The sequence below is a fragment of the Corylus avellana genome, chromosome 4 (assembly GCF_965113065.1).
Source record: "Corylus avellana chromosome 4, dhCorAvel1.hap1.2, whole genome shotgun sequence".
NCBI classification, from domain to species: domain Eukaryota; kingdom Viridiplantae; phylum Streptophyta; class Magnoliopsida; order Fagales; family Betulaceae; genus Corylus; species Corylus avellana.
Genome location: NC_142493.1, coordinates 29872310 through 29893018, shown reverse-complemented (window position 1 = coordinate 29893018; position 20709 = coordinate 29872310). Strand labels below are relative to the sequence as shown.

Genomic DNA, 20709 nt, shown 5'->3' with positions numbered 1-20709 from the left:
ATGATACGAAAGTAAAAAATTATTATTAAATGTTGGATTTGTATATTTTATATTAATGATAATTTTTTACTGTTATATTAAGCAGTAAATACTTTAAAGTAAATATAGTATTTTTCTTTTCTTAAATATCTTTGTCAATGATATTTTTGACCGTAACTTTGTAGTAGAATAGCATTATTTTTTTTACAAATTGGAGTGTACGAGTTTTTTTATGTATCCTTTGAACATGTGAGAATAACATAATTTTTTTTTTTATAGAATAACTTCAATCAAGTCATAGTGTAAACATGGTGTTTTTCACCCTCCAATAAAAAGCAAACACATCAGCTTGAAACACTAAAAAATAATATCACTTTTCATACAAAATAATTTCCCTTCATACCCATTGACAAAACCACTGGAGCCACCGTCTTGGTTAATTTCTGAGACTCTAGTGTCGGGGGCTTGGAAGTGGGTCGGTTCGGTGGTAGGCGTTAGGTTAAAATGAATGAAAAAGTTCACATGATTAATTTGAATTAAAAATACGATGTTTTCATTTTTATTATATTTTGTGTTTTTTACTTGATACACCAAATTTTTATTTTATACCTATCTTTTGTAGTGAGCCGCTTCATCTACTTAACCTACTAGCTGTTTCTAAAATATCATTAGCAAAGACTTTGATATTTTCTTACTTAGGTATGAGGGAACTTTGTTTTTTAAATATCTTCAGCGATGATTTCTTAGACTTTATCTTTGTTATTAGTTGTTTCTAAAATACCATCGATTAAAATCCCCTCATACATGAATAAGAAAATATCAAAGTCGTTACCGATTATATTTTAGACCTAACTTTTGTAATGGGCTCATCTATCTACTAGCTGTTTCTAAAATATCTTCACCGATGATTTCTTAGATTGTATCTCTGCAGTGGATCACCTCATCTACCTATTAATTGTTTTTAAAACATCATCAGCAAAGACTTTGATATTTTCTTATTCGGGTAAGAGGGGAAGTTCTTTCTAAAATAGCTTTGCCACAATGATATTTTAGACCGTTTCTATTTAATGGATCGCCTCATCTACCTATTAATTGTATCTAAAATATCATCGGCAAAGACCTTCATATTTTCAAATTCGGGTATGAGAGACTTTTTCTAAAATATCTTTGCCGATGATATCTTAGACCGTATTTCTATAGTGGATCATCTCATCTACTTTTTAGCTGTTTCTAAAATATCATCGGCAAAAGAATATGATATTTTCTAAAATATCTAGCCAATGGTATGCTTTTTTTTTTTTTTTTTTTTTTTTGCATGACCAATGGTATGCTTTTGTGTTTTAGACTTATACGAAAAGGTTGTGCTTTTGCTTGTTGATGCACTTATTCATAAATTAGTATTCAAGTTGGAAAAAAGGAATTCTCATATGAGGATGGGCCTATTACACTTTTAGTTAATGTTTTGCTTAGATAGTCAGCATTAGCAATAGAGCGGCCCAAATATGATTCCATAATTAGCACAAGATTGGACTTCACAAATATACATGTGATTTGGTAGAAAGCCCTTTCAATAACCAACACTTTCTTTCTTTTTTTCTCATTGCTTTGATGAGGATGGGAGATCTAAGCTCCGTTCAAGTTTTGTTCATTTCATTTGATTTTCAACACCAACGGAGTTTGACCTTATTACCGAACTAGATAATTTGTTCAAACTTGACTAATTTATTTTTCGAGCAAACTCTAACTTGTTCACCATTGTCGAGTTGATTTATTCATTCCTTCTATAAAATAAATATCGTGATCATAATTTCTTTTCGAAAATCCATATTAATGATTGTTAATATTTTATCATTTGAATTAATTAAACAAATTAACTTGAATCTTAAATAATATAATCTTGAATTTATATGTATGATATACATTCGTTATGCATATATATTTATATATACACATAAACACACTCACTTACACACAAACCCATGTATCTATATTTAGCCTGACGGTCAAATGGGTAGGGCTATACTGACTGTTAATAATTTATATATATATATATATATATAAGAGAAAAATTGTATACCACGTACCGTGTGTGGTGTCTTAAACATGTTGAAAATGTGTAGCGAGGCCTTGCCTGACAAGAAATGGAAGGAGTTGTGGTGCTTCCCATTTGATTAGGCAAAAGATAGTAATTAAAGTAAAGCCATGATGTATTGCCACGTAATAAACCAAAAGACCCTACAGCCCCTGCACAGTGCACGCAAGGGAACCCCATAAATGTATTTATTTCCCCTAAAGGAACCATCGCACATGCAAACTGCATATGATTTTGGTATTTCTCATCTTATTCAATTATTATTATTATTTTTTATATCCCATTTACTTGAATCTAATAATTACCCACTCATTTTGGTTTGCCCCCATTGACGGCTACCTTATAGAGGATCAAGGAGGGGAATGTTTAATTGCTAATACTATATTTGCATTACAACTAATTCAAAAGAATCAAAGAGTTGTCCTCAAGAGGTAGCTCAATTGGCTGGGACCACGCCTAATGAAACAAATGTCACTAGTTCAAATCCTCCTCCCCCTCTTGTGCGGACATGTCAAAAAAAAAAAAAAAAAAAATCAAAGAGTTGGCCTTTGCAGGTATTTTTGAACTCTGAAATATTTATTTATTTATATTTTAATATTTTGGCATATTTATTATAGTTCTAAAAATTGGTGTCTAAAGGGATGATGGTTTGCGGTATGGTGGAATGGTGCAACCGTGAATAAAGGTCTTAGGAGTAGAGACAAATGTGTAAAATGTAAGTTTTGATGATGATCTATAGAGTAAGAGACAAAGGATCATGGGATAAGCACAATAAAGTCTTTGGACCGAGGGCATTACGTTATTAAAACTCACATAGCACATAGGTGATCATGAGACGACCCATAAGATTGAAAAAAAAAAAAAAAAAAAATTATGTTTGAGGGAGAGGATAAAAATGTAGTGATAGACTCACACGTAAGAGAGATGTAGCAAAAAAGTGACTCAGCTCCTATTATGGTCTTATTGAAAGACAGCAACGAAAAATCGATCAATAAAAAATAAAATGAGGCTATGCACAGGAAGCTTAGCATCCTTTAGGCCCATTTGGTTCTGCAAATAAATCCCATCCTGAAAGATGTTACCCATATTTCTAGTGATTATGTGCCTCTTTTCTTGCCATCTAACTGTACCAAACATTGGATAGCCTTTTATTTGAGGGGTGGAGGAGCAGATTTAGTTCTTGAAAGGGATGCTTTGGGGGGTAGGGGGAAGGTGGAGCCAGTTTTCTCCATGTAAATCAATCAATTTTTTAATCATAATAAAAATTGGCTGATTTTGGGGGGCCTAGGTTCCCCCTAGCTAGGAACCTTGCAACTCTATCCCTAAACATTACAAAATTGCTCTCCAAGTGAACCCTTTCATGCTATCAAAATAAAATGAACGCAAGAGATCATGATTCAGTGATACTCTATCAACCCAATACTGTTAAGTGTTAACCAGTACTGTTCTATAGAAACACTTGCCATGACCCTTCCATCTGCACCCAATAGAACTATTTAACCTCACATTTCTTCCTCTTAGTTGGCCTCCAACCTAAAAATAATCATCTCTTCCCTTTCCATGGCTCCCCACTTCTAAATTTCAATTATATTAATCATACCATAAGTTTGGTGTTTCTTATATACATCAAATATATTCCAAACTAGGAATATATGGAACTAGCTAGATGCAAAATACTAGCCCATGGTTGATAATTGAAATCATGTAAATGGAAGACAGATGGTCTTGAAATTTATCTATACAACAAACGACAGAGCCTGTGCAATCTAACAGCACAAAACATATTCTCTGATTCAGTCAAGAAAGCAACCTGGGTAAACCCAAATGATGCATTGCATTCTGAACTTCCACTGAAGTCCAATTGACCTTTCCAGTGGACAACAATATCAGTACACTCGTCTCAGCCCCATTGGTGTCAAATGCAATTAGGTTAATGACTCTAATAGACCAGCAAGCTTTAATTGGACTATTATGTTATCCATCATGGCATATATATCATCTGTTTCCAAATGCGATTTTTCAAAGTTGGTGAACTCATGAATTACACCATTCACTTCTATCCAGCTATATCCAGTTATCTTTCCCACCCCAGCTCCTTTCATGAGCTTCCTTACATGAGCAGCTGCTTCCCATTTGTGACATGTTGAGTACAGGTTTGATAGAAGTGCATATCTACCACTGTGATCAGCCTGCAACTTGATCAGATGCTTTCCTATATGTTCCCCAAGCTCAAAGGCCTTGTGGATCATACAGGCACCAAACAGAGCTCCCCATACACCAGGACTAGGCTCCATTGGCATGTCATCAATCATTTTCCTTGCTTCCTCCAAGCACCCTGCACGACCGAGCAGATCAACCATGCAACCATAGTGAGACACATTAGGCTCCATATGATAACTGTGCCTCATTAATCCAAAGAGCGCACGCCCCTCATCGACAAGGCCTCCGTGCGAACACGCACTAAGAACACCGATGAAGGTAACTTCATTAGGTTGAACCCCACTCCTTAACATGCAAGAGAATAGATTTAAGGAGCTTAATGCATCCCCATGCATAGCAAACCCGTTAATAATAGCAGTCCAAGGGTAGACATCTTTAACAGGTAACTTCTCAAAAGCTGATAAAGCCTCGTCAATGCATCCACATCTTGCATACATATCTATCAATGCTGTGCCAAGTGTTGAGTTCACTTCTACGTTATTCATATTAATATATCCATGAACCCACCTTCCTTGGTCCAATGCCCCTAGGTGCGCGCAAGCTGTGAGAATACTCGTCAGTGTAAATTGATTCGGCTTGATGTTCTCTAAAAGCATGTCATGAAAGACAAGTAGTGCATCTCGATATTTGTTACATTGCACATATCCGGCGATTAATGCACTCCAAGAAACCACATTTCTACGTGGAATTTCATTGAAAACTTTACGGGCATCTTCACAGTAGCCACATTTGGAGTACATATCAACTAGAGCACTGCCTATATAAACATCCCATTGTACTCTCCCTGCTTCTACGTAAAACCCATGAACCCACTTTCCAAACCAAATATCACCCACCATTCCAGCCGCACAGAGTAGACTAACGACGGTCACCTCATCAACTCTAATACCCGTCGATCTCATCTCCATAAAACACCTCAATCCTTGTAGGGCACAGTTATTTCTCACATACCCATCAATCAAGGAAGTCCAAGCAACCACATCCTTCTGCGTACTCTCACCGAACACCCGGTGTGCATCCTCCATATAACCACAATTAGCAAAAGCGGAAATCGATGAATTCCTCACAAAATGATCAAAATCAAAACCAAACTTGACAATTTGAGCATAAATCTGAAAAGGGTCTTCGTTTTTTAACTTGGAAAACGCCTTGAGAAGCAAAGGGAAAGTGTGCTTGTCCGGAAGGACACCGTATTGGCGCATTCTTGCATAGAAAGCGAGCGACATATGCGGTTGTGAGCTTGTCGAGAAAGCTCTGATCATGGTGTTCCACAGATTGGTGGTAGGTGATGCGATGCGATCGAAGAGGAGCGAAGCGTAGGAGAGATTGGTGGGTTGACAGAAGGCGAGGCATTGGAGGAGTTTGGCGAGGAAGAAGGTGTCCTGTGAGAGGCCACAAGTGATGAGAACGGAATGAATGTGCTTAAGATAGTTGAAGGTCATGTGTTTATGGGAATACAAGGAAAGGAGGGTGTCACGTAAAGACTTGACCTTCCTGATGCTGCTTACAGACATTTCACTTCTGACAAAAATTGATGAAAATCTCTGGATGTGCCAATGACCACCAACCCGACAGCACCATCTCCTTGCAAAATGTGAATGATTACTTATAGCTTATTTCATCAAATATTGCTTCTGGCTTCTTGTTCTTAGAAGGCTGACTTTTCAGGAAAAATAGGCTAACGACCCACAGGACAAGTTTTTAGATTTTACCAAAACCAAAAGAATCGGGGGACTACTTGAGAGTTTAGATATCAACAGGTTTACAAGACAAATTTAGATTATTCTAGTTTGATCAGTACACTAATCAACCATAGGAATCGAGGGATTGCTAAGAAAGCCTAAAAGATGCGTATATGGCTAAGCCCACGCCAGGCCAAGACCAACAGCAAGATGCCCCATCTTCTCCACGGGATGCGCCACATGCGATCCCTTCTATAGCAAAAGGATTCAGCCACTCTCCTGTATATCTCTTACACACTACTACGCCCAAGTGAACTCTTTTACTTCTTTTTACTAGGCACACTAACTCCAACGAGGGTTTCTACTGACTTGGGGGTTAGAGTGCCTTCGGTCTTTGGAAATGGTTTGGAGCTAACTTAGAACGTGTTTGGAATTGTGTTGGAAAAATAAAGTTTTTAAGCCAAAAAATACTTTTTAACAAATACTTCATTTTTAAGCTTTTGTCAAAAGTGTGTTTTGACAATTTTTAAGTTTTTTGGACCATTAAAATAGCTTTTAATTTTTTTTTCAAACGACTACTTTTTTTTTAAACGAATTTTTTGGTGTTAAACGCACTTTTAAGCCTCTTAAACGCAATCTTAAACAGACCATTAAGCTTTTGAATTTAAATATTGGCATGCATGTCTAAGGTATCTAAATTGTATCTTTGGAATATTCAATGGATACATGCCATACTTTTTTAACAGTAAACAATTCCTGGCTACAAAACAATTCCTCATAATTATATTCTAATTCACAAAATCACACTTTAACATTCAGAGTGGAAACGCATACAATATCTTCATATATATATATATATGGGGGAGTGAAAGAGAAAGAGAACGAGGTATATATATTCAACAAAGTCTGGGCAAAGATCTGCTGTGACCAGGAATGGAGGTCAAGACATTATGCCTAACCAACCTTGTCATCTGACCCTTCATCTCCCTACACACTTGCTCCAACTCCACTACCCTCCATTGCATCCGCTGTAGGTTCAGTGTCATATCTTGGTTCTCTTCCGACAAACTCTCCAGGCCAATGCTTGTGGTCGGGCTCCCATAAACCAACTCCGGATCCTTCGTCGGTATTTTTGACTGTTGAGATATGAGCGCTTGAACCGCGATCCCAGGAGGAATTCTAGGCTTCTTTGCCAGCTCTTTACACGCTTCAAGGCTCAGCTTCTCATAGTTAAGGCATCCACATATTCTTGATCGTTCCTCAGATGAAAGGCTGGGGTGTGACTGATCAGTATATATATATATATATATATATATCCACAAAACATATCAGTTTGAGAAAAATATTATCCCAATAGAAGGTGAATGAACAATAATTATTTAATTTATATTATAGTATAAACATTGTGGATCATGAGCAATAATGGGTTAGTTCTGTAAATTCAGTCTGATGAACCGTGTGGGAGCAGGAAGAAAAAAATAATGAGTTAAAAAGTGTGTGTGTGTGTGTGAGAGAGAGAGAGAGAGAGAGAGAAATAATGAGACAACGCCAATTTCAACCATCAACTACTAATCACAGGTTTTGTTTCTTTGAGTAATGACAATCCAATAGTTTGTCGATGGCGGCAGCAAGTGTGGACAACTATGGACTACACAGGGCTTCAAGTGGGGAAAGAAATGAAAACAACGAGAGAGAAATAAGAACATGCCAAAACATATGAATAGTGTTGATTCTCCACATACTCCCCTTTTCCTTCCCTTTTCCCGGGGGAACTTCGTTATCTTCTCTCTCTTTCCCCCTTCAGTGCCGCTGGATTGGATATTGATGTTCAGATGTCAAAGAAATCATTTGTTTGGGGAAATGACTTTTGGATGTAGGTATCACTCACTGCCATAAATGGCGCACTCATTTTCAGAACAGATGGGAAAATTTATTAGGGTGGAGGATATGGTTGTTGCATAAAAAAGATTTTGACAACTATAGAAGTCCAACAGTGAAATGAACCAATTACCTCATTTCCTGAACTGGAATGAGTTGCAGAGTATTATTATTAGGCAGATAAGAAGACAAAATATCAAACACAGAATCCTTACCAAAACGATTCTTGTCTCCTAGAAAAAAAAAACAAACAAACAAATTTTTAAACAACTCTTGTGCAACCAATCCAAAAGGTTTTTGTCTTATGTATTATTTTTTTTGTCTTTGTTTCAATTCCCCCTTTTTACCTATGTGTTCAATTATATGGCAATGATGGGTAAGTAAGGAAAAAGAGAAAAGGGTATGCAACATTCACCTCAATATAGGTATCAATGGCTCTGTAGACCCCATCAAAGCTGTCTCTGGCACAATCTGGCAAACTCTCAGCTACTCCAAGGAACTTAGAGATCTTAAGGTTTTGATCAGGAGATATCTCACACAAATACTTATCAATCAATCTACCAACTTTCTTCATCTTGCATATAGACTTTTCATCATTACTAACAAATATCTTAATCAATCTTGAAACTAGATTAACATCATAAACACCCCTGTCTTTCCCAGACACCAGCAAGTCATCTAGTGTTGCTTGGTCAAGCATACCTCCAATCAATTTCTCCAACCCAACTCTGTAATCTTTCTTCAGACCAAAACCAGAGACAACCCTTAAAACCCAAAGCAGGCTTCTGCAAGAAAATGCTTTTCTTCCCACCATAATAACACCATGAATAGCAGTATCTGCAAGAGAACTATACTCACACCTTGAGTATGTATTATTATCAGCTTTGTTTTGAGCTGCAGTTTTCAGGTAATGAAGGAGAAATTTTGTGAGCACTAAACTGTTGTTATCAGTTCCATAAGCCCCTAGACTCTGAATGACTTTTTCAATGATCTTTGGGGGTAAAATGGCCAGGTCATCAAACCACCATGCTCTGCTTGAGGAAGATGGCTTGATTGAATCAGGGGTGGCTTTGGATGAGGAGGATAATCTAAAAGATGAAGTTTCAGGAGAAGATGAAGACGACGAAGACGAAGTGATGAAGTTCACATCTGAATTTTGAGCAATCTTTGCTAACAGTGCACATATGAGCTTTTGAACAAGGCCAGATGAATCTGCATGTGTAAAGAAAGAACCGCAGCTATTCAGGCCTACAAGTATATCACTCCAAGACCAGTCAAGCATTCCCTCTAGAAAGGATTCTGTTTGCTGCAAAAGATTGCAGGTTGAAACCTTTTCAGTCATCCCAAGACAGACTGCACAACAGTGGAGAAGGGATACATTTGAAATTGTGATTGAGATTCTGCCATTGTTGTAACAGAATCTAGAAACCAGCTCAAACCCGTATGCACCTCCCGGGAAGTCGCAGATTTCGATGCCCGGTTTCTTGATCTGGCTTCTTTTCTTTTCTTGGTTGATGATTTTCTTCAACTTTCCTGAGTATGTTGATAGAATCTTCTGCAGAAGTGAAACACGGATGCTTAAAACAGATGGGATAAAAAAAAAAAATTCCAATAAAAAGAATCAACCAATGGAGATAGAGCTTCTACATTACCTCATTCAGAAAGAATGTTTGTTCATCGTTGATGTGGATTGGCAGAATACAGAGCTCTGGCATAGCTGCTTTGCATTGAATGAAACCAAGAAAACTAAGTTTCTATCACGGACTGAGAAATGCTCCAAGTAAATGTTGTGGCAGAGCAGAGGAGAAAGAAAAGAACATGTTTTTATATGGAAGCAGGGGTACGTCTAGAGAGCATTCAAAGCATCAACGACAATGCTTACTCTAAACAGCATAATTGTTTTTTTTTTAATCATTTTTAGCCCTTTTGAGTGAGAGGTTTTGTGGGATAAATAATTAAATTTTTTGTGTTTCTTGTTCGGCCTACCCAATCAAGTGATACTTCACTTGAAAAACAAGCACACAATTTTCATTCTTCAATCAAGAGAATTAACAAGTTGGTACGACGAACAGAAAAAGATATTGTAGAGGATTTGTCTCTTGTGGTCACACGGCTCCGCTAGTCAAGAAGCGTTGCTTTCATAATATTTGTACAAGTTGTTGTTCCTTCCCTTGCATCACATACGCAGCTTTGGACTTTCATGGGCGTTGCGCTTCTCGGACATGTGAAGAAGGGAGATTAGCTTTGGACTTTCATGGGAGTTCCACTTTTGGGACATGTGAAGAAGGGGGACCACATAGACGAGAGAGAGAGAGAGAATATCTTGTGGGATTACTGATTGGTCTCCAAACTCTTGTAATATTTAGCCATAAAAATAAAAAAAATAATAATAATGAAAAATTTAACACCCTCCGATAAGTAATGCTTCAAGTTCTTCTAATGTCTCTCTAAGAATGATGTGACTTTTAAAATCATCATTGAGCTTATAATTGATCTTTATTGAATTTTAATCAAATGGTAATTGGTAATTTTAAGAGCAACTTCATTCTTAGAGGGACTTTTAGAATTACTCCCCTCCGATCACATCATACCTACCGATATGGAATAATATTAGGAGTCCCTCTTGTGTCCTTTTGTCACTCCAGGAATAATGTACCTTTTAAAATCACTATTAAACTTGTTATTGATCATTATTAATTTTTGATTGAATAGTAATTTTAAAAACCACCTTATTCTCAGAGTGATACAAAAGAGATACAAGAATGACTTATAAAATTACTCTACCTATACGCGTTAGCAAGTTATAAAAAAGTAATACTGGTGGTAGATCTAACATTTTACTAAAAGAAATAATGCATAAGAGATTGAAGAAAGAGTTGGCAAATGATGGGCATATGGCATTATATGCTGGAGCAAACAAAAGGTTATCTTCAGAAGAACCATTTAAAATGCATATTGCGATGAAACCAAATATCCGTGCCCATCCACAAAAGGAAGCTTCGAATCATCATCATCCATTTATCAATTGCAGGATGCACAGCAACACCGGTCAAGAGCAAACATCCATAAACTGAACGCCATTTTGAGAGAGGCATAGTAGAAAGAGAGAAAAAAATAATAATAAAAATAAAAAAATAAAAAATAGAATTTTAAGGTGATTGAGTCATCTTAGCATAATGATTAATAATTCCACGTCAGGTTTACATCCAAATACTTCCTAAAGGGATATGGACAACAAGTTCACATGACACCACGGATCACTGTTTTTAATGAAGTTTCAAAAACTGGAAAAGAGGCAGTCTCGTATTTTTAGCATACAAGCTAAAAATGCCATGTCAAACGGAGTTCAACGCCAATGCCATTCTTCCCAGTAAGGAAGCAAAAGACCATCTTAGTAGTATCTCAAAAGCCAGTGACACAACCAAAACAATGATCAAAAGTCAGAGAAGCTGCTGCAATTTTTCAATAGCGGTGCCTGCTCCGGTCCCGATCACGGTCCCTGTCCCGGCTGTATTCTCTATCTCTGTCATGATCGTAATCCCGGTCCCGATCTTTTGCATTATCTCTCTCTCTACTTCGACTCCGACGCCGGTCCCTGCCATCTCGTTCTCTGTTCTTGCTACTCTCCCTATCATCCCGATCCCTTCCCCTGTCTCTGCTTCTCTCTCGCCTATCTTCTCTTTCTATCACGCCTGCAACAATTTTTATACATAAAAAAAATAATAAATAAACATGTTAAACAACACATGAATGAAAACTATTCATAATGTTTGCGGTACCAACTGCAATATTTTTTACAATAACAGAATGATTCCATGACGTGCGGAAAACCTACATAGTTGAGCTCTTAAGAATGCACCAAGTTACATTTGACAGCATATAAATGCAAGCAAACATATTCTTACAAAAGTAGTATCTAAAACAAGTGATTACTGATCATGGGTTGAACCTTTACAACATTAGCAGTGTGCCAGCCTGTTTAATCCATCAAAGGAATTTCAAAAGGAAAATAAGACCTCATAGCAGAAGAGGGACAAAAGGGGAGTATTTGGCCCATGCTACCATTTTATTAATAAACAGTTATATAAAAATAAAAAGACAAAAATACTAGCCATTATTTACACTTTCTTAAAAATAACAACCATGTGTTGTGTTTTTCTAACATTTTGGAACTCATTTGCATGTAATTGTTGTGCATCTATCTCTTGGTATATCTATTGTGACACAATCATGACTGCACCTTGATGCTCCCCAAACAGATACGAATTGAAGCTTTGTGAGACCATCCTACACTGACTAGGGATGGTACTCGGACATATACTGTGACACCCATAATGGCGGACAATCAACACCTTTCTTGATCCTAAAAATTCCAAATTTCACAACAACAAAAAAGGGCGAAATTTTAACCTGCATTCAACAAATTTGTACTTAAGTGTGGTTGCCAGCTTGACAAGGGAAACCTGAAGTAAATTTAGCATTTCAAGTTTCTTCTTTTAATAAGTTAAACTCATATGACTTATCAAAAAAAAAAAAAGTTAACGTTTGCACTTTATTGTTTCGGCTGATGTCAATATTTTTTCAATGAGACTATTTCAGTACTTTCTGCATAAATCCCCAACCATATCTATCATATCAAGGATTCTCAGTTACCATTTCCATGGATTAAATCACACAATATGAACCCATAACGAGCTGGCTGATGAACTGGACAGCCTATGCTAGAGGATCCATAACGGGCTGGCTGATGAACCTGGACAGCCTATTATAGAGGAGCCAAATCTGTTTGGTTTTCTATCAACTCAAATTGCCAAGTGAAGGGCATCACATGCAAAAAAAACATGTCTTCTTATATGGACACTTGTCATTTAATCTCAAAGAATGCACTAAAGAGAATCAGTTGTGCTTAAAAATGTAAGATATACCTAGTTCCTCAACCTCCCATCCAGCACGCCCAGAACCTGGTAGTGCTCGTCCAGCTTCAGCTTGTTGCGCTTTAGCACGGAACTTTTTCTTCAGATTGCCAAACTCATCATACACCTCACCGTCATCCTGAGATTAGAAGAGAATGAATGTCAAACCAGAATAAAATAAGTAAGTTCATGTAATATGGGCACAAATTAATCTTACGTCTTCGGCCTCCCGCCGACGTCGCTTAATTTCCGCTAATTCTTCTTCATCAAGTTCTTTGTAACCTCCACCACGTCCTCCTCTGTTTAAGTAATGTGTTATTTCTAAAATGTTTGAGGCTTATGCATTGAAGCAAAGGTTAAATTGTGATACAAACACAAGCCAAAAAACAAAAAAATGATTATTAAACCCCCCCCCCCCCAAAAAAAAATAATAATAATAAAAAAAAAAAAAAAAAAAAGTGAAGATTTTCTATGGTGCATGAGGTACACTTGAGTAAAATTGGTAAAAATATATATATGCTTTGTTAAGAATATCGCACTCTCAGAAAAACAAAACAATGTTAACACTAACCTGGATCACGACAAAGTGCAATAGAAACACGGAAACCATAGAGTGTTGCATAACAGAGTATACATCTATAGCTCCAATGAGTTGCCATGTTACACATAGAATGCACTAATGTAGGTTTTAATCTATTGCTAGATAATTACACCCAACTCATTGAATTTCAAAAGCATAACATTTCTTTTCTACTTCATCCCATGTTTTCATTTTCTTTTTCTCTCATTTGTTTTTAAATATATACCATCACATATTTACGTTAATAACCATGAGAGGGTGCACCACAACTCTCTTCTGGTCTCTTGATGCATAGTAAGAGTTGCTTCAGTTTATTTAAATAGGTTTCAGTTCTTGATTGGCACCTAACAATTACATAAATCCAAATAACCATCAATCCATACCTGACACCACCCTCACTGGTACCGGGTTTATTTGTGTTGCAAATATTGCATTTTGTGCGCTTTGCCCAGTTGATATTACCACACCTGACCAATAAAAGCAAAGGGCATAAGCAACAAGAATAATGATACACTCATTTCAGCACATGACTTGAGCATTAATATAACTGATAGTAATGATAAATTTTTCCAACATTCATAATAGATTGAAATGCAATTAAAACAATCTAAGAGAACTTTCTAATCAATATAGCTTAGTGCCTACCAATAGACACAAGATATATCCAATAGAAATACATATATGCACAACATGTGTTATGGCAGTTAGTGAGGGCTTTTTTTTTTTTTTAATGGCAGTTAGTCATGGCTTTACTACATTTAACCAAAAACTTCAGATGTTAAGGAAAATAATCATGTGCAAGCTAACCATGCATGATGGACAGCCACTAGGACAGACATCCAGCCAAGGTAAGGTGGCTAATTTTGGTGCAAGCACAATGTAACACCTCAATCCTACATTGAGAAGATGAATAACCCACATAGAGTGGGTAGATTATAAAGACACTCATGGGTGCTAAGTCCTACGTTGGTTCCTTATTATGAGGGAGAAATGATACGTGTTTCACGTAAGCAAATTGGAACACAGCTAAACTCTGACAAAAATTTGGCCCGTCAAATCAATAGGACACACCCTTCTGGCTCCTCTTCGAGCAATACACATTTAAATCAATCTTGACAAACAATCATCCTAAATCTCAATTCCATTCCTATTCTAAACCACTCTTTTCCTGAAACTAAAACTCATCAAGCCAAGAGGTTTGTGCTCTTTGGTTAATTAGCGTAATCTCTACAAGATACTACCATGTAGCTTTAAATATGGATGGACTGAAAATTTACCTAATAAAAAAAAAAACCATAATTGAAAGATCAGGATGGCAAAAAGCATTCAAAAATTACATGAAAACATAAAGAAAATCAGGAAAAAAAAAAATAATATAAAAATGTATGGGATTACATTGGACAAGGCCAATCATTTGGACCAAATAGTCCACCAGTAGCAGCACCAACTACACGGTTCTGCCCCCCCGAGTCAGGGCCACCACGTCCCCTGCCACTTCCACCAGCCCCTGCACCACCACCAGAGGCACCAGCAGGTCGAGCACTTCCACAGCGGTTGCATACACCACGAAATGCAAAATTCACATTTGTACAACTACTGCAAAAATATAATATCAAAAGTCATTTGCACAACAATTATAGGAAAATGAAAATGGTGAAAAGAAGAGCAAGAAAGAGCTGCTCACCAATCTCACATCACAGACCTTGTATTCGGACACAACCAATCCCCCTCTTGTTGCCATGCTTTTCCTGAAGCATCACCCCGACCTCTTCCTCTTCCACCACCCCCATTCATATTCCAAGCATTTTCCTCTGATCCACCAAAATCACCAGCATCACTAGGATCTCCCCCTGAGTTATATGTGTGGTCATCTTTGCTTTTTGACTCTGCTAAATGAACTCCAATGATATTACCATGAAAATCCTTGTTGTTAAACCAGTCAATAGCAGCTAATGCAGCATGTGGATCTTCATATGTTACTGTGGCATCTCCTTTTGGCTCATCTGTCACTTTGTCTCGGTATAACCATATCTTTGGACGACCTGTTCGCTTGTCTTTCTGTGGAGTATGGAGCAACAATAAAAACAAAGGTGCACAACTACTAAGCTTCTTATATACATCGAGAAATTATATCATTGATGGTAAAACAGGGACTAGGTGCAGTTCTATACAACACCAGGTCAGACTCCATACCTTCAGTAACCCTATGGTGCCAAAATATTCAGCCAACATATTTTCATCAGTTCCATAGGGCAAGTTGCATATATACACAGATCCATTTGAAGGGGCTCCTTTTCCCGAATAGCTTGCCATTGTGCTCCAATTTCATGAATTTAAAGTAAACAGAACAACCACCAAACTCTATAAAAAGACATAATAGCTTAGCTGAGATAAATTGCTCAAAGAAATTACAATAGAAGAAACATATCAGCAGAAAAGGAAATTCACTTCTAATTGGTACTAAAAAAGCATTGATCATAATTTTATATATATATATAAAAGTAATTGGCCCCATGGGGAAGGAGAAAGGGAAAAGGCATTGGTCATAATTAGAAGCCCAATAACCAATGAAAAAAAAATTAGGCTTTAAACAATACACATGCAAGTAGCAAACACATAACATTCAGACTCATAAGATGGCAATTAAAACACCCTTTTTTTTTGAAGAATTTATCACGTCTGACAGTCCACTTTTGTGTCATATTCATACCCATGCCTCAGTCAAGTTTCTTTAATTATTTCTAATGTAGGTACTGCACCACAACAAAACAATTTTTTTTTTTTTTTCTGGTGCGTCAAACATGCATCTAATGGGCCTTGTAAACCCAAAAAATTACTCTCCACCCCATTCTTGTGGAGGGAGGAAGTGTCATTTAAGCTAGAATCCATTGGCAGCAAAAACAGTTAAAAAAACTGCAATGCCAGATAGACAAAAGGTATTTAGAAAATTAATCTTACACTTATATTTTTTTTTTCACACGGACTAATGTAGAAGTCAATCTATTTAGATTTCGAAAAAAAAAAAAAAAAAAAAGGTAACAAAATACCCGAAAAGCAATGCTTCACTGAAAAGTATAGCCTATTTAAAGCACAAAGCTGCTGCAGCATTCAAAAATCCAAGAATACAACTAAATAAGACAAGTAGATGATACGGATGACACACACACTAAGAATTAAAACTTTTTGAGGAGTAAAGCAATTGCAGGCATATTTCAAGCTCTTAGCAACGTGAATAGTTTTTGTGGCTCCGAAGAAGGTTAAATTTGTGGTTTATTGGTCACCACATACTACATATAACAATGAATTCTAATTTTGGATAATAAATATTCTGAACAATCTGTGGTACGAGTGCATCAACCAAGCCTTTCCAAGTGACCTTATTTTATAAGATTGTTTTATCAAATTTGGTGCAACACATTCAATTAAATGCATATGGTTCATTTAGTACCACTAAAAGAAGTTCCAAGAGAAAACAACATTCCATTTAGAATTCTTTCTACAACTATATCTGCAATAATATGATATTTTTCAGCTATCTATTACTTGATTCATTAGCTTTTTTTTTTTCTCTTTAATATGTTGTAACATAAATGCAAGTAACAATTCAAATAAAGCATAAATTAACTTTAAAACAGCACCTACAAACCAAATCTAAAAATCTAACCACATAAGTAGACCAATCACACTGATGTTTTTGGTAAAATCAGTCAGATTTACCGGATAACGTCCAAAAGACCGAAAAGTAAGATAGGATGAAAAAATAATTTATATTCTTAACGCCTAAAAAATAATGTAAAATCAAGAAGTTCAATTTGATAATACATATGTATATATCAACTGAAATCTTAGAAGATTTGGCTAAAATCATTTATGAAATGACAAACCCTAGAAGTTAATCAACTAATCTCAGTGCTTTCAAACAAAATTCTGAAGAGGGGGATATGGTGGAAGGTAATTGTAAAACCTAAGATTCCTAATTATTCATGACATGATAGGAGTACTGGCATGAGATCTGGGCAGGACAAGTAGAAAATTAGAAGAAAGACCTCTGCTGAGGATGCATTCCTCGAGTCTCTTGGTCCGACGCGGTTCACTTCAGAGGTTCAGCTCCAAATCCACAGGTGCGAACGCAGAGAAGATGAACCGAGGAAGTGGGGGAACCAGATTCGGGTGCTGGAGCGAAGAAGGGTTAGGGGATTTTGTTCGAAACAAAATACGTGAACGGCACCGTTTCGACATTGAAGTTAATTCGCAGCTGCGACTATATCTCTTTATTTTTCTTTATTTTTTTTTTCTTTCTTTTTTCTAATTTCTTTTCCATGGTACAAATACTAATGAAACATAAGAAGCATAATTAATATTTCAATGATGGTCTTCAATTTGTATTAGATTTGAGGGAACAAAATAAATAAAGATAATTAATTTTACAATTACAATTTTATTTTATTTCATTTAACCAAATATATGATACCACATTGACCAAATTGAAGGCTGGCAATACTTTTGATGCAAATATTATATATATATATATATATATATATATATATATATATATATATATATTTTTTGAGTGATTATAGCAATTTAGAAAATCACAAAATAATATCTCTTAAAAAAACACACGGGTAATATTATTCTTTACACCTATTTATCACATTCATGCCATACCGGCTGACATCAAGTGTTTTAAGTGACTTAAGATCCGTTTGGTTTTGTGATTTCAAAATGTGCAAGTATAAACATGATTTTTAAAAACGTAGTTAAGCTTTGATAATATCGTAGTTTGGTTTTTAAATTGTAATTTAACCTTTAAAATCGTGCGTTTTTAAAAATGTATCCCCTTGCTTGCGATTTTAAAAACTACGTTTGAGATTGCAATAAAATGCATAACTTATTAAAAGTCTGTTTGAGATTTCGTTAAGAAATTTAAAAAGTATTTTGTGTTAATTAAACAAAAAGCTTACCTATTGGTAAAAAATTCCAAAAGCATTTATTTAACTTTTTTACTCTTAAAATGGCTAAAACGCCATTTTGAGAAAATCTTAAGAATGAAAGGTAAGCTTTTGAAAATTGATATATATTAATATATATATATATATATATATATATATATATATATATTAATTTTAAAAATTGTATTTTTCAATGCAATTTCAAACATACTCTAAAAGTGGCTCACACATTCTACAAAAAAGTACGTATTTTGTTGAAAAGATTGCACACTACTAAATTAATTACAAATCATAGGTGCTAATATTCAATGATGAATACTTTGCTTGATTTGTAAGTAATTACTGATGAAATTACAAGCACTTTGACAGCAATATTCATTACAAATCATAGTTGCTAATATCCAATGATGAATACTCTTTTTGTTATTATTATTATTATTGCAAGTAATTAAGCATGAGCAACGTCATGTATTGTGTATAAAGCCTTTATTAATACAAATTATCCAACGTTCAAATAATTAAAAAAAAAAAAAAATAACAAAAAACAAAAGAAACAAAGAATACAAAGTATTCAACACGTCTCACTTTATTTCTTACACAGGAAAGAGAACCAACTACTTATTCTTATTCTCCCTACATCTTTTTACGAACTTTTGAATGGAGCCTCCTGCTTTATCCGAACCTGTCACAGCAAAAATATACATAAGAATCTTCTAGAATATATAAGTACCATTTTTTTTTTTTCCAAACGAATATTTTTGTTTTTAAACGAACTTTTTAAGTATTAAACGTATTTTTAGGCTTATCAAACATATATCCAAACAGGCCCTTAAGAAGGTTTTGAGAGATCATTGTTAAATTCAGTAAGGAGCTAGCAGTGTTTGAAAATTGCATTGAATTTAGATCACTCCATGCATTTTTCATTTGAGAGAGAGGAAATAAAATTCATACCATATCCAAAGGCTGTGGTCATGGAATCGGAGACAACATCTGCACGCCATGGACGGCATTTAATCGGCAAACAGCCGAAGAAGCAAAGCAGGTACATTGGGTAAGGATTTGCTGCTTTGCATGTTTGGTCGCACTCCATTACACAATGGCATAAACGTAGAAGCGTTGGAGGTAGAACGAATTTATCCATTTCTTCTGGACTCCAATTACTGCCAAGTGGGGAGGGAGCGGGAGAGGAAGCCACGTGCACAGACTTTTCTGCAGCTTTCACTGCCATCATCATGATCATCAAAGCCATCATCATTCTTCCAATTCCACCCACAACTCCCCACATTCTCTTCCACTTATTTGTTCTGCGAAATTTCAAAGCCCAACGGTTATTTATAAACATATTTGAGAATTTCAAAATAATATATAATTTGATATATTTATTCTTAATTGTTTCCACCCCAAAAGACAGTTATGATTTAATAAATAAATTGTTTTTAAATTGGCGCTTTTAGAAAAGTTGGGTAGCTTTAGAATTGAAACACCCATTGAAGGTTAATTAAGTGACTTTATGACCTGAGATCCAGATGCCACAAGCAATCGGCATTCAAATCTACCTCTTCCCTTCTTCTAATTGTGAGCATACTTGAGATTTTGTGTGGATGATTATCTAGTGCATGTGCTTAGAGGTCACATTTGGTTAGGAATTAATTGGTTAATTAATTTTGTCATTGCTAATTAGTATCCTCACAACAGAACCAAGAATCAATTCATATATATAATATTAGTTATAATTATGATATAAAATATAGGGTAGAGAAAGCAAAGAGAGAAAAACAATGATTTGAGATGGTTTTGCCTTAGAAGCCCAAGTCCACTGTATATATAATACCAATAGGGCTGCATTGTTTATTGTATTACTTATTTCAAACTAGGTTACAATGGGGGTGTATTTATAGGGTACAATAGGTAGGTGAGGTCACTTAATTAGCAGTTAATTACCTTCGCCTACCCTACCACCACTAACCGACCGTGTTGGGTGGTTAGTTGGGAAAGCCAACCACCCACCCGTGCAATAACACGATAATTAGTAATGGAAGGGTTAACAATTAGTAGCGGTTAATAACCACTCACATGAAGAGTCCTGCTGCTAGCTACATAACAAAACAAAACAAAAATACGTGTCTTTTCTTTTTTTGCCTGTGGTCATATCTTAAAATGAGTGAGTTAATTACAAAAATGAATGAGTCCAACACGATAAAAGAAAGAAGAGAAGCATGAGTCCCTTGGGGAGGGGATCCCGGGGTGGTGCAACCACCCCCATGGTTATGACATGGTGGTCGGCCACCTCTTGGGTTGGCCGCGAATAATTTTTTCCATTTTTCTTAGATGGTTATATATATATATATATAGGGTATTTTAGTAATTTTGGTACAATTTCTATGAGAGTGTGTGTTGCCATCAAACTGAGGAA

General features: G+C 35.8%; 3 protein-coding genes across 3 annotated transcripts; all 3 read right to left on the bottom strand.

Moving 5' to 3' along the window:
* Nucleotides 1-3737: 3737 nt before the first annotated feature.
* On the bottom strand, nucleotides 3738-5980 carry LOC132179471 (Pentatricopeptide repeat (PPR) superfamily protein). Its single transcript, XM_059592203.2, has one exon. It carries the CDS (start codon nucleotides 5803-5805, stop codon nucleotides 3997-3999), a length of 1809 nt encoding a protein of 602 aa, XP_059448186.2. The 5' UTR covers nucleotides 5806-5980; the 3' UTR covers nucleotides 3738-3996.
* An 865-nt stretch (nucleotides 5981-6845) lies between these two features.
* LOC132178613 (BTB/POZ domain-containing protein At3g19850) lies at nucleotides 6846-10050 on the bottom strand. Its single transcript, XM_059591075.2, has 3 exons — nucleotides 9504-10050; nucleotides 8267-9406; nucleotides 6846-7256 (listed from the first exon to the last, which is right to left on the bottom strand). The coding sequence occupies exons 1-3, from the start codon at nucleotides 9564-9566 to the stop codon at nucleotides 6870-6872; spliced, it is 1590 nt and encodes a 529-aa protein (XP_059447058.2). The 5' UTR covers nucleotides 9567-10050; the 3' UTR covers nucleotides 6846-6869.
* Nucleotides 10051-10986: 936 nt separating this feature from the next.
* TAF15 (TBP-associated factor 15) lies at nucleotides 10987-17568 on the bottom strand. Its single transcript, XM_059591459.2, has 8 exons — nucleotides 17391-17568; nucleotides 15538-15705; nucleotides 15047-15402; nucleotides 14740-14940; nucleotides 13728-13811; nucleotides 12982-13063; nucleotides 12777-12903; nucleotides 10987-11543 (listed from the first exon to the last, which is right to left on the bottom strand). The coding sequence occupies exons 2-8, from the start codon at nucleotides 15655-15657 to the stop codon at nucleotides 11314-11316; spliced, it is 1200 nt and encodes a 399-aa protein (XP_059447442.1). The 5' UTR covers nucleotides 15658-15705; nucleotides 17391-17568; the 3' UTR covers nucleotides 10987-11313.
* Nucleotides 17569-20709: the final 3141 nt, after the last annotated feature.

Coding starts and splice junctions, on each gene's coding strand:
- LOC132179471 (XM_059592203.2), bottom strand. CDS start 5,805: ATGTCTGTAAGCAGCATCAGGAAGGTCAAGTCTTTACGTGACACCCTC.
- LOC132178613 (XM_059591075.2), bottom strand. CDS start 9,566: ATGCCAGAGCTCTGTATTCTGCCAATCCACATCAACGATGAACAAACA. Junction 9,407..9,503: donor AAACATTCTTTCTGAATGAG/GTAATGTAGAAG, acceptor TCACTTCTGCAG/AAGATTCTATCAACATACTC. Junction 7,257..8,266: donor CCATTGATACCTATATTGAG/GTGAATGTTGCA, acceptor TATACTGATCAG/TCACACCCCAGCCTTTCATC.
- TAF15 (XM_059591459.2), bottom strand. CDS start 15,657: ATGGCAAGCTATTCGGGAAAAGGAGCCCCTTCAAATGGATCTGTGTAT. Junction 15,403..15,537: donor GCACCATAGGGTTACTGAAG/GTATGGAGTCTG, acceptor CATACTCCACAG/AAAGACAAGCGAACAGGTCG. Junction 13,812..14,739: donor AATGATTGGCCTTGTCCAAT/GTAATCCCATAC, acceptor TTTATTGGTCAG/GTGTGGTAATATCAACTGGG.